Here is a 13,160-nt window from a genome sequence, read left to right on the forward strand (position 1 = left end):
TGATAAGACATCCTTAAAATACAATAGGAATTGCTTTGCTGACTCCAAAGCACAATGAAGAAGCAAATATTCCCATGACATTTGGTTTGTCTTTTAGTGGACCACAGCACGAAAAGTGACAGATTCCCACTACTTTCTCCTCAGAACATAACACCTTAGCCACAGCGAAATTCATCTGACAGAAGACAGAGATGGTGTGCCCAGCATGAGCGTTATTTAACCTGAAGAAATACATTTGTGACTCAATTTAAACAGGAAATGTCTCAAGAAATCTAAGAAAATGTTTAACTAAAGCTGCAAGGTTTCTGGAGGTTGCCAATTCAGCTCCCTGGTCCATTGTCATGTTCAGAAGAACCTTTGCACTTGTACCTGCTCCTGGCATTGTGTTTATGCTCCACAGCACCTCAAAAACATGGGTCATTTCAGCCTAACCACCCTCCACCCCTGTACTAAGTATCTTAATTCTGACTGCTTGAGTGAAAAAAAAAAAAGGGATTTGTGTCAAAATGTAATCTAGAAATGGTAATGAATGTTTCTTGGATATTCAGACCATTCCTCCTTTCATGCCAGTGCAACCCGATCTGTAGCACTTTAGTCTGTCCTGTGTGGAATCCGCACAGATCCTTGGAGATTAAATTTGATCCCAGAACCATATTAAACACTAGATTTTCTTGATGGCTGAAACCATCGTTCATGTAATTTGCACCGAACAATCTCAGAGCAGCAGCCCATTTGCTCACTCTTCATGGATCAAGGAAGAATGATTTGTTTTTTACAGTCTGATAAAAGACTTCCTATTTATTTATTTATTTAGTTATAAAACCAAGGAGGAAAACCTATTTTCCCTTCACATTAAAACCATAATTGGAAAATTGATTATGTGCAATGCAATAAACTGCATTTCAGTGCCATTTGTCCCCACTCTGATGAGGTAGTTCTGGGGTCAGTGTAGGTGATCAGAAAGGTCCTTTCAGACCTGAAATCTCATGAATGCGTTAATCATTTTCAATCAGAACAACATTTTCTGATGAAGAACAGTAGGAATGAGCACTGAAAGTGCAAAATATTATCTTTCAGGGTAAGACACAACCTATCCCTGTAAACTGATGTTATTTCCTTCAAATATTTGTATCCAACAAACACAGAATATTAAGGTGGCAGCTGCAGTATGCTTACTACCCAATTAAATGCAACAATGACTGAGATGCCTCCTGCATCAACTGGGCACAGCTCTCCAACCACTGTCTTGGCGGCTTAGTCCTTCTTATACACACCAAGGTTCACAGAAAGCAGTACCCCACATTTCCCATTTATCCCTTCCTCTGGACAGGACAAATTACAAGCTAATGGAGTAGGAGAAGTAGAGCTAGTTAAACATTATAAAATGGGATCCTGCTACTTGCCTGGATGGTTTAATGGACACAGTTGTCATTTTAGCTGCTTAACATTTCATGCTAAAAAGATGTGTCAGATTTCCCTGTGCTTACATGGCAGTTTTCCCAAGTAGACTGTGAAACTGAGAAGATAAGTTCTTTTACAATTCATGGGGATCTGCTATTCAACTGGATAGCCAGCAAGAAGATAAGCAAAATGCAAAGCAGTGGAACAGAAAGTTTGGTGGTGTTTTGGTTTCTTTGACATTGTTTTTGTCCTGCTGTGCTGTCAGTTGTAAAACTGGGGTAAAATCTCTTAAAAATGAGAAACTTGATACACCATCTACTCTTCTAGTTCTAGAACCAGCTGAATGCAGGTTCATGGTCACTGCAATTGCAAACACTGCAAAACAGAGCTAATTGAAGTGGAACAACTTCTATTTCAGCTGACCACGGTAAGGTGGTGACTTGCTGGAGTGAACTTGTAAAAAAAAAAAAGCAAAAGAATTACCTAAAACATTTAAAACTAGCAAAGAATCAATTTTGTTAACTCAAAAAATGCGACTAATTTTGCTAAGCAGCGGCCTTTTATGACCATCTAACATCTTTTTAAGCTACTGAAGGAAAATAGCAAGTACTGCCAAAAAACTCAGCCTATTTTAAAAAAGGACCTGTCCCAAAAAAAGAAAAGTTTCACAATCTGTCCTGAGTTGCTCTGAAGTCTGCAAGGAAGCAGTAAGCTCACAGCTTCAACTGCCCACTGGGAGCCAAGGCGCTTCTTTTACGATGCATGCAAAAAACAGAAATGGTTTAGGAATCTCATTCACATTTCCCACAAGCAACATAGGTGTTGAGATGTCTCCAGGTCAATGCATTTGGAAATCTCACCCACCTACACAGAGATAACTATGGGATGGACCTCTCCCTACATTGTTCTTTTATTATCAGCCTCTGCAGCAGCTGCAAATCAGATTGATGAGATAGCAAGGACCTCAGTGCCCTGCTGACAGAGACTGGGTGACTCACGGAAAGCCCCTATGGTGCTGCCAGGTCCTTGTCAGTCTCCTTCAATCTAATGCTCTTTCCTAAAGCCTCACTTAATTCATATTACGTGAGTGTTTTAGCTGTCATTAAAAATCAAATAAGTTAGTCTTGTTAGGACAATACCAACCTTACAGGCTTCAGGATCAAAAGGGAAGGACAAAGAGGCCTGATAGTTCCTGCCTGTGTAAATCTTGTGACCTTAAGCTGGTCCCATAGCACTTTTTTGGCAGAGCAAGGCAATGCCGAAGCCAAAGCACAAGGCATTTCTCAGCACCTCCCACTGCAGGAAGCTCCCAGACACTACATGGGGAAGGTGTGTGGTGCTCCTTGGCCATGGTGAGGAGAAGGAGCCACAAACCAGCCATGGGAAGTCAGGTCAGCTCAAGTTGCCAGACTAAAAAATCTTCAGGAAAGTGTGTCTCTGGGATTTTGTGGAGCCAGAAACAATACCAGAGGAGGAAGTTTTCCCCTTTCTGGGCAAATTTAGTCCAGAAGAAGAGCAGAAAAGTAAATGGAAGAAACCAGAAAGGAATTAACTGAACTCTAGGCATTTTGCTCAGGAAGGATTTAGCTGTAATGTTAGCTGAAAGACTTGGGTCTTGTTTTTCCATGCCAAGTAGCCCTTCCCTAGTCTATCTTGGGCCCAGTTCAGCTGCAATTTAATGTCACTGTTTCCTTTAACTGAAAGGACATTTTTACCTGCTTGCACTAGGGAAGAATAAAGGTTCTTGTGTAGCAGAGCTACAAGAGGAGGAAAAGAAAAACATATTTTGTAATAGAACTACTAAGATCAAAGCAAAACATCTTTCTCCATAGTTGGATTCAATCTTTTAAGCTTTTGGTCTGAAATACAACACCCAGAACTCAGCTCACAAACAAACCATCTGCTTCTAAAGATGCTGAGGACTAAGGTCAAGCTGAAACCTTCCATCAGATATGCCCTCCACATTAAATCAAAGTGTGTTGCATGGGACCAATTTCTTCTGCACTGCACGCACATACATTTCCCTACCCAAAACCCATAAAGCTAATGTGAACTTCACTTATCCTGCTGGATGCTGATTAGATGAAAAATGCTGGTAACAGATCCCAGAGAAGCAAATGTTTACGCTTGCCTAAACCTAGCCAAGGAAATTTTCTATGGTGGAAAAACAGCCTCACCACATAGAGTGCCATAATTGGGAAAGTATTAATAGACATAAAAATATAAATGCCTACTTGTTGACAATTCTGAATTTAACCGTTAGATTGCCAGAGCCCCAAATATTATTTCCTTAGAGACACAGAGGAAAATATAAGTGCAAAGCACAAAAACCCTTATTCAGTGGGGCTATCTCTCAGGAGCCCAATCCTGTTTCCACTGAGTCAATAGCAAACCAGAGAACACAAATCCAGCGTCCAAATATTTAAAGAGCAACTCCTGATAAAGCAAAACAGTAAAACTATACCCAAAGTATTATTTCCCTGTTATCTTTTTGAGTGTTCAATGTGTTTCACTCCACCACCCCAAATAGAGCATTTGGGGATGCCCACCCAACACACACGGTGACGCTGCATGCAGCCATGCCCTTACCTGTGCATATCTACCAGTGCACATCACCCCATTCCAGCGGGGGACGGTGACACAGCCGGGATGACGGAGCAGGTAATTGTCTGCTCTGCCTACAAAAATGTTGGAATATCCTGTCACAGAGCCATCCAGATCATGAAAGACAGACATTTTGTCACCATCGTTATCGTTATTTCCAAACCACTGACCCGCTCTGCCAAAAAACACTTTCAGTCCAACCTAGTAGGAAACAATAAGAAGAAAAATCATAAGGGTTTGAACTTGCAGCATTTTAACAGCCAAGAGAGTGATACATCTATGACTAGATAGCATTACTGTTTGAACAAGAGTTTTGCTTTGCCTATTCCACTTAGATTTCTGGCTATATTGGCTTTCGCCCTTAAATTGCAGGAAATATTTTTATAAGCATTAGACTTTGAATTGCACCCACAAAACCATTTATTCCTCGAAATCACACAGCAATAAATTGTGGAGCATCAGAAAGAGGAGGATGACTCAAAGGGAAGGGAAGTACTGGAAGATTATGAAATTTACAGAGAAGTAATCATCTTTAACCCCAGCTGTAATCAAAGAAACAGGAACTACAAAAGCTATGGTGAATCTTCTCACGTATTTCCAATGTCTGTTCTGATTCTGTGACATAGGGTTGCCCAGTGAGGTGGTGGGTGCCCCATCCCTGCAGACACTCCAGGTCAGGCTGGATGGGCCTCTGGGCGCCTGATCAGCTGTAGGTGTCCCTTATCATTGCAGGGGAGTTGGACCAGATGGCCTTTAAAGGTCTTTAAATGGCCTTTATACATCCTAATGTATACTCTGAAGAATACGTTTTTAGGCAAGAAAAAAAACAATCATTATAGTGCATAGCTCTGTTTACAAAATTCTTCAGTTGATAAATAAAAGGTTCCGTCCCCATATGAAAATACAATAAAATAAGGAAACTGCAGACGTTCAGCAAGAAATCATGGGATATTTTAATGCCTACAGAGAAAATTATTGCACTGTGTCATGATTAATTTTTGAGGAAATCAAGACAATAATTATTTCAGGTCAAGTACACAAGAAGAACCCTGAAGCAACATATATTGAAAAAGACAGAGTAAGTAGCGACTTGATCATGCTGGCCCAAAGGACTATAACTTGTTCCATTTTGCCCAAATAATTTTAAGGGGACTGTTCACAAGAGGAAGAATTAGGGCCAGCAGGATTATGCTGCAAGTTCACTAAGGTCTCTAAAGGCTTTATTTTTCCCAATAATAAGTAAAAATCTTAGAACTGGTGGGGCATCATGATTTTCAGTTAGATGGAAAGTCCCACTGGCTTAAAAAGAATGACTATTGCAACAAGAACGACTTGAAGAATGAAACAACAAGAGCCTTACATTGCTCTATTAAGTCTGTATTAAAGCTAAATCAAACCCTAAATGCATGTTTTTGTCACCTCCTTGTCTAATTATCAGCCTCAATAAACGAACACCTGAAGCAACCTCATTTAAAAAAGGCTCAAACGCATGGAAATTCAGAGTGTGTTTTTCAGTGTATTAAAACCTTTTCTTACTGCAGGACATTTTTACCCAAAGGGCTATTTGTCAAAGAAGGAAGATGTCTTAAGTTCTAGGGAGTTTTTCTTGTGGTTTTTTTTTTCTTTTTTCTTTTTTCCTTTTTATTTATTTATTTTATTTTATTGGATCTTTTTAGTTCATAAAAGAGCAAAATGCAAACACTGTGCTGCAGCTCAAAGCTTTGCTATCAACACTTTGTGACAGTGCACGTCTTGGGGCTGAGTTTGAAAATGGGCACTTCACTGGGGAAGAGAACAAAGTCAGCTGTCCTTCAAAATAAACTAAAGTACAGCCTGTACAGTTTACATCTGATTAACAGCCCCGCTGATCTTATCAAGGAGGGAGTCTGTTCTGGTCCTAACATTAATCTCATTTCTAACATTCTCCTCTAAAAGTCTGAAAGTCAGGAATGCTATGGAAATGTTAATGAGTATCACTTATACATCTCAGGACAACCTTGCTTTTGTCCACCGAGGGACAGGAGGTGCACTGATTTTGAGGCTACTGCTAAAGAATACATGTAAAGGAAGGACTCAGCTTATCGATTATGTCCATGAGCTTGGAATGAGACAGAAAGGAGCACAGAGACAGATCACTTCTAGCTACCACACTGATATTCAAACATCTAATTTTCATTGGAAGTGAACCACACAGGAGTGACGTGGTGTAAGGGCCACTTGAATTACCTGTCTGGTGTCTGACAGGCATATGACAGTACATCATTTCCTAGTAAAACTAAGCCTGTCCAAATGGAGAAAGCTAATACAGATCTGCACAACCTCTTGATTCTCACCTCACTCTACAGCTGAGCAGCAACACAGCAGAGACGTGAATGGATAGATGTTTTATGACTAAAAAGAGAACATGGGATCAATCAGGCTGCTTAGAGAGGCTGTGAAGTCTCCTACTCCAGAGATATTCAAAACCTTCATAGACACTTCAGTGTGAAACTGTGTGGAACCCGTTTTAGTAGGGCTTGGACTTAATGATCTCCAGAGGCCCCTTTCAATCCTGACCGTTCTGTGATTCTGTGCTGGGTCTTCTTAAGAAGTGCTGCACAAGTGTTCTCTTTGGGCACAGCTCTGCTCTGTGGCTCTCCTTGAGCTCACCAACTCCCACTGATTGTCAGTAATCAGACCTACGGGAGACTTCAACCATCAGACCAGCCCTCAGCTGGGTTAAGACCAATTAATGCTTCCTCTGCATTGAAATAACTTTTTTAAAGCATCCACTTGAGAGTTTATTTTTATGCTGGAATGAAACAAGACCTGACGAGCTTTATTACTTTGTGGTCTAACCAACCAGCTGATTAGTCTGATTAATTAGACAATTACTCTTTCAGTATGACTAATAGTTTTATCATCATGGTACAACTTGCAGTAATGTTTAATTTATTCTTAAAAATCAGCTGTAAAATAAATGATTGTCCTTTAGGGAATTAATGTTTAGCTACCCTTGAAAAAGTAATAAAATGAAGATGGAAAAATAATTATAACAGATTACAGGTTCTATCTTAACTGGTTGAGTCCATATTGCCCCATATAGGGCCCTATCCACCCATATAAGACCATATTGCACCATATAGGGCCATATCCCCCCATATAAGTCCATATTGCCCCATATAGTAATTAGCAGCAAAACAATAAACTACCCTTCAAGTCTGACGTCAGATTTAGCACATCTGGGTTCAATCCAGGTGAAATAGAATCAAAGTGAAAACCATTGGGAGGCAGGTGGTTACAAACATAAGTGGTTTTGAAACTGGCAAAATACCAACTTGAGAAATGGACATTTCTTGGAAATACGCATACATGATAATGGAAAATGTCATTAGCTCTTTTATTTTTATAACAGGTTGACACTGTGTTATTTTAATTTGTTTAAAGGAGTAATTAGTCAGTTTTCTGGTCATTTTTACCTTGAAAACCTCAGATCTTAAAGGCACAGCAGTACTGAACTACCACTTAGTGGAGAAGTGCTGGAACACTGGCCTCAAATAGCACAACAGTATTAAAGATCTGCATTTTCAGGCATTCAGTAAGTAACCATCACCTCCTCTGATGCGCACAGATTTGTCTGTCTGAAGCCATTCCACTGGATAGAGTCCTACAGCCATTACTGAAGGAAATTTTCCCCTTTCTTCCACTGAACAAACTTTTTCATTATACATTTTCCTTTAAGTTCCTCATTCCTGTTCCTGGATGATTTTCTTATTCATGCTTCCCATGATCATCTTATAACCATTTCCCCAAGGAAGACATAAAGAAGTACAGCAAATTAACTCTTATTACCACTCCAAATGCCCCTAAAGTATCTAAAATTACTAAGATCTCTTTAACAAAATGTACAGGACCTGCCCTCTAAAGGAGCAGTTAAGTGACAACTGTCAACATCACCCTTTCATGAAAAACCCTCTTGTTGTTGAGCTAAAGTGTATCAGAGAGGGGACAGACCAAATGGCTGCTTGCCAGAGTAGCGAGTGATATTGGTCAGTCCCACAGCAATGGAAATTTTCCTCAAGATAAAGCCAAACCTCAGTCCAAAGTTACTACAGTTCACGGACATCCTAACAAACGTGGATCTTGTTTGAAGAAAATGTAGGAGAGGTTATGATCCCTGGGAGTGAGCCAGGTGGAATGTATCATTTCCCAAGCCAAGTGTTCAGAGCCATGGTCCCTGCAGGAATCTAGAATAAGGACTGGAATTGCTCAGCATCTTATGGCTCCTGCCAAGACAAAAACACAGAGCTCCATTCTGCTCTCACTGCTCAAGGAAAGTCCCTGTTGTTCTCAACAGGAATTTCACTGCTGAGCCCAGAAAACAGACCATGGTTTTGCTTCTAATTGCATTGGCTTCTTTCATTGTAAGTACTGTACTACAGCTTGTTGCCTCCTGATACCTCACTGTGTCCCTCTCAGTCTCTGAGGCCAGGTTCTCACCAGGTCTGTACTATCTATTAGCTGGCAATGCTGCTAATGGTGCTGATGGTGTTCTGGCTGTTCTGATTGTGAAATGATAACTTATTCTACCAAAGATTTTTCTGTATACGTATGCCCAGGTATCAGGTACCTTAATATTGACATTTTTCAAGTGTTAATGCATTGTAAATAACCATCATGAAAAGAAATTTCATGCAAAATGAAGTGATGGTATGCACTAATGTAACATGCACCACAGCCTGGAAATTCCTGCTCTTGGATAAATCTCTCACCACTTCTAAATACTTTGAATAACTCCACATCTAACAGCATGCATTCCCGTTTTACTTACGCTCTTCTCCATCAGGATTTGTGACACGTTATTCTGGGGGCTTATCTGCCAGGAGTTTTTCATGAAGAAGCCGATGGCACTTGAGTATCGGTCAGCAGTTGGGGTAAACTTCTTGAAAGTGCATTTTGACATCCTGACGGGCCCATCATAGATCTGGAATCCACGAATAGGGAATGTCCTGTGAGATTTAAAAACAAACACAATCCTGTGCTAAAAGCTTGGACAAAGTGTGTGTCCTCTCCTGAAAGCTGTCAACAAGAAGCCAATAGACCTTTCTTTTCCCAAAAGAGGGATCTGGATGCTAAGCACAAGGCAGATAGAACTTTTAATTCTGCTTATCTCTAGAGGATAAGGCTCAAGGAACAATGAGACACACAGGTTGCATAAGGTTAGGGTAATGCAGTTCAGAATTCTTGTCCCTTGCCACCCAGGGATGAATTGGCATGAGGAAGCCCCATAGTGTGGCAGCTTTGCTATGCAGTTTCCTACTCCAGGACAGAGAGATTTCTTTGGAAAACCTTAGTGTGGTATCAGATGGTATCAGACACACTCTCTGGAGGCAACAGTGTCTTCATAGGCGAAATTACAGGGTGGTACAGTGCAGCTTCTGCTTTCCCCACAAGCCACTTCACACATGATCCCCTGAACTTAGCCCACAGCACTTCATATAGAAAGCTGATTCCTGCAGTACCAGCCCATAGACATTTTGTCAAGTTGTTGGCGTTAAAGGAAACACCGCTGGAGAGGACCTTCCCTTTCCATGGCTTGTCTTGAGAAGACGCCAAGTTTTGCTTGGCTCTGGCAACGTTTGGTTAAAGGGTGGCCTGCTTCAGCTTCACAGACAGAAATGAGAGCTGGCCGGTAGCAGCGTGGCAGGGTAGGTCACTGCCTACCACATGCCAGTTTGTTCAGACATACAAGCCACACAGCAGACAGCAAATGGGCACACAGCCTGAAGGTCACTGAGAACCAGGTTACATTATTTCCTACCAAGGGCTTAAGGATGGATGAGCATCGACTAACACATACATTAGGGAAGAACTTAGACTTGGGGAAACACAGCTTGCTCTGGTGATGCTTTTGCTGGAAAATGTTATTTTGCAAATAACATACGGCTGTTGAAAGAGAAATAAGATGCAGTAATGAAGACACCTTTCCCCTCTGACACATTGTTCTTGTCCACCCAGCTATGCCAGCAGGAAGGCACGAGGAAGGCACAGCATAAGGGAGCTGCTCTATCAGGTCGATGTTTTAATGAAGCACTGCACAAAAGCAATTTGGTATTTCTCAGATTCACTAATCCACTCAGCAGTGACTAATAAATCAAGCAGAAAATTAAATCAAACGTTCAGCTGAGAGTGCTCTCATACTGTCGTCCTGAAGATTAGTTTATTTGGATGCTTATTATTTCTGGCCTCTACAATAAGTTAAACACCCAGTACAAATTACTCGTCGGTAGCCACATTCATTCCTGAGGCTTTTCATGCTGCTCTAACAGGAAGAAATGGCAGAGGAACAACTCACTTGTTTCTGGGCAGTGTCCTGTATTCTCCATTTGCCCCTTTTCCCCAGTAGCTGTTCTGGCCTCCTTGGGAGCCCAGATTGCTGCTTTCTCCAACAAAAATGGAGCGTGATACCTCCAGGCTAGAGCCATCATCGGTTGGGAATGTCCCATCACTACGAGCAGACAAAGAAACACAGGTAACTATGCAACCAATCAACTCATGCTGTTAATTACACAAAAGATATAGTATTTCTACCCAACTTATTAAGCCAATATCTATACACATTCTGGGAAGTAAACATTTCTTACAGTTAATAGTAGATTTGGGATAGGAAACAGACCCAAGGAAGGGTCTCAGCTTCTATTATTTAGCCTGATACACTGCAAGGAAAAACAAGAAGTACATTTTAAGAAATTACCTTGCCAATGTGAGCCCAATTCCATTGTCTGAAAACCTGGGATGGGGGAAGCACAGAGGTGCAAATTACAACAGATGTCAGAGGGGAATTTGGCCTACAGGCCTACTTATGTCTGCCACAGGGGAGGGGAATGGTGCAGTGAGAATTTATAGGAACCTACCCAGAGTTGTGGAAAATAATGTCACCACCCCTGGCCCAGGCCCCATGGTCATTATTTTTAAAAGCAATGAGGCCATCAATTACGGCAGGAACTCGTGGCTTTTCAGGATCAGCATCTTGATGTGGGCGAAACCTGAAGCAAGAAGAAGCTTGGTTAATGCAGTTCTCTTAGATTCTCTTATGTCATCCTTCAGATGTAAGTTTTTCTAGGTAATTAATAAGTAATGTTGAAGTTTACAAACTGACTAATGAATAATGGAATCTAGGCTTTTCAAGCCTTTCATGGCTTAGTCCTTATAATCCCAAATGCACGTATATCATTTCTGATCAGCAAAAATACAAACAATTCAGTGCATAGCTATGAAATACTTGCCTCTGCACATCACAGAGAGCTTGTGTGTATTTTCAGATTCTCCAGCCATAATGAGGCACTAATGACCTGCTAAATGTGATGCAGAAGCCAAGAAGCAATACAAGCATCCAAAGTACATAGCCATACAGCATGTGCTTACCTGGCATTATCAACAGTGAGATACTCTCTGGGATCTTCAGCGCTGGCTCTTGTTGTCTTTACTCCTTTTCCAATAAACAAACCAGCCTGAAAAAGCAGACAACTCCAATTACTTTAACAGACTGTACACAAGAGGCCAGAGATCACTGATTTTATCAACGAACATGGGCAGCCTGCACATGAAGGCAGAGCAACAGCCTGCAGCCTGGGCTCAATGTCACTTGGCACTGCTCAGGGTGACATTAGCACAGGATGTAGTATGCTGAAGTCAGAACAGAGCCTGCTCTGCCATATGTCACGCATCAACATCTTCAGCTGTCTTCTGACCCAGTGTGAGGCACTGAACTCCCACTCTCTTGCTGAAAGCAATAAAGGACTCTGCCAAGCTCTTGATAACTTTTTGGAAAAAGGCTGTTGGTTAAGAAGTACAGCTTTAAATAAAAAGAGTGGAGTCCCCCAACAGTCAAAAGAGAACATGAGCTGCTGCAACCAAGTTAAAGACTGAGGTAGAGCAACAGCTGTCATGGACCAAGATGTCAAGTATATGAGACAGAAAGTAGAACTGATCTCAATCTAGAATCCTGATAAATAAGTTGAAAACACTGTTTATAGCTCAGAGGTTATGTTTTCATTTCAGCAGAATATTAGAGGAAATGTGTCTTTCTTGGAATTACCCTTAAATATTTGGTCTTATTTTTCAAAGGTGATGAGCAAACCCTGGGATAAGGTACTTTTGCTCACCTCTCAACATTCACTGTGGCCAACAGCAGCATTCAGTGTCATCCTGCTAATCATTCCTTAAACCTCAGCAGTAGGTATATGTCCAGTCTGGGTACAATCCCCCTAACAAAGAACCCTGAACTGGGAGTCACATTCTGCTCAGCCCTCTCTTTATTGTAGAAAGAGCACTACAATTGAATGTTGAGAGTCTCTTGAAATAGCACTAGAAGACCATTATCAGAATGTAAGACAGCCACACATAATTAACACTGCACGTGGTCAGCCCTACACCACAGCACTATATTGGTAGTAACACACAAAACTCATCCACTTGCCTTGAAATTGGAGTGAACTCTGTTGTTGTAAAATACTCCCAAGGGGGTATGTTCAGCTTGTCCTTCTGGATATTGCCCTTCAGACTGTCCAGTTGGAAGCCGGTGGAAGATGTACCAGATCCCGACATCCTAAAAAACAAAGGGAGGTCCAAAGAATGGGACACAGCAATTAGTGACAGAGATTATCCTGGTCACTCGGTGCTTCCCAGTATGCTGGCCAGACTTTACAGCTGAGCCTGCAAAACTCATGCAAGTCCCAAGGGACACACACCAATCTGTACTCATATATTTCTTGACTTTCCCTTTGGCATGCACTGTGGGCCCCTTGGGCACACGTGGAGGTTTTAAAAATCCACGTGTTGTAAATGAAGTTCAGGTGGCTTATTAGTAAACATAGCCTCATCTGCACAGCCACATTAAACACAAACAGGATTTGGTTGAACACCAGAGATAATAATGAGGTAAGAGCAGGTATTTATATAAATAAATGTAAAATTTTATTGGGCATTATACTATTAACTACAAATAAGAATCAATGTTTTCTCAGAGACACCACATATCATTTCCAGCCAGAGCTGCAACAGAAAACAGTCTCAGAAGCAACTGTGAGTCAAATATGGGCAAATCCTTAACAGAGAGAAAGGCTGCAGAAATATGTATCCAGATTTTGTGATGACTTACTAAAAATTCATCACCC

General features: G+C 41.2%; 2 protein-coding genes across 4 annotated transcripts in view; both read right to left on the reverse strand.

Annotated features, from left to right (window-relative positions):
* Window positions 1–13,160, reverse strand: part of CEMIP (cell migration inducing hyaluronidase 1) — a 102,495-nt gene that overhangs the window by 75,274 nt on the left and 14,061 nt on the right. The window lies entirely within an intron of this gene.
* LOC107318795 (cell surface hyaluronidase-like) overlaps window positions 1–13,160 on the reverse strand; it is a 39,927-nt gene that overhangs the window by 18,073 nt on the left and 8,694 nt on the right. For 2 of the 3 annotated variants that reach the window (XR_001557497.2, XM_015873039.2), the window contains exons 9-15: window positions 12,464–12,592; window positions 11,410–11,495; window positions 10,899–11,030; window positions 10,739–10,774; window positions 10,340–10,492; window positions 8,816–8,993; window positions 3,991–4,206 (exon numbers count right to left, since the gene is read on the reverse strand). Coding sequence is in view for 2 of the 3 variants with exons in the window: in XM_015873039.2 (XP_015728525.1) it covers window positions 3,991–4,206; window positions 8,816–8,993; window positions 10,340–10,492; window positions 10,739–10,774; window positions 10,899–11,030; window positions 11,410–11,495; window positions 12,464–12,592 (930 nt within the window). In the remaining variant the exon portion in view is untranslated. The remainder of the gene's footprint in view (window positions 1–3,990; window positions 4,207–8,815; window positions 8,994–10,339; window positions 10,493–10,738; window positions 10,775–10,898; window positions 11,031–11,409; window positions 11,496–12,463; window positions 12,593–13,160) is intronic. The other variant, XM_015873040.2, reaches the window with a different exon arrangement.

The sequence above is a fragment of the Coturnix japonica genome, chromosome 10 (assembly GCF_001577835.2).
Source record: "Coturnix japonica isolate 7356 chromosome 10, Coturnix japonica 2.1, whole genome shotgun sequence".
In the NCBI taxonomy this organism is placed as follows: Eukaryota; Metazoa; Chordata; class Aves; order Galliformes; family Phasianidae; genus Coturnix; species Coturnix japonica.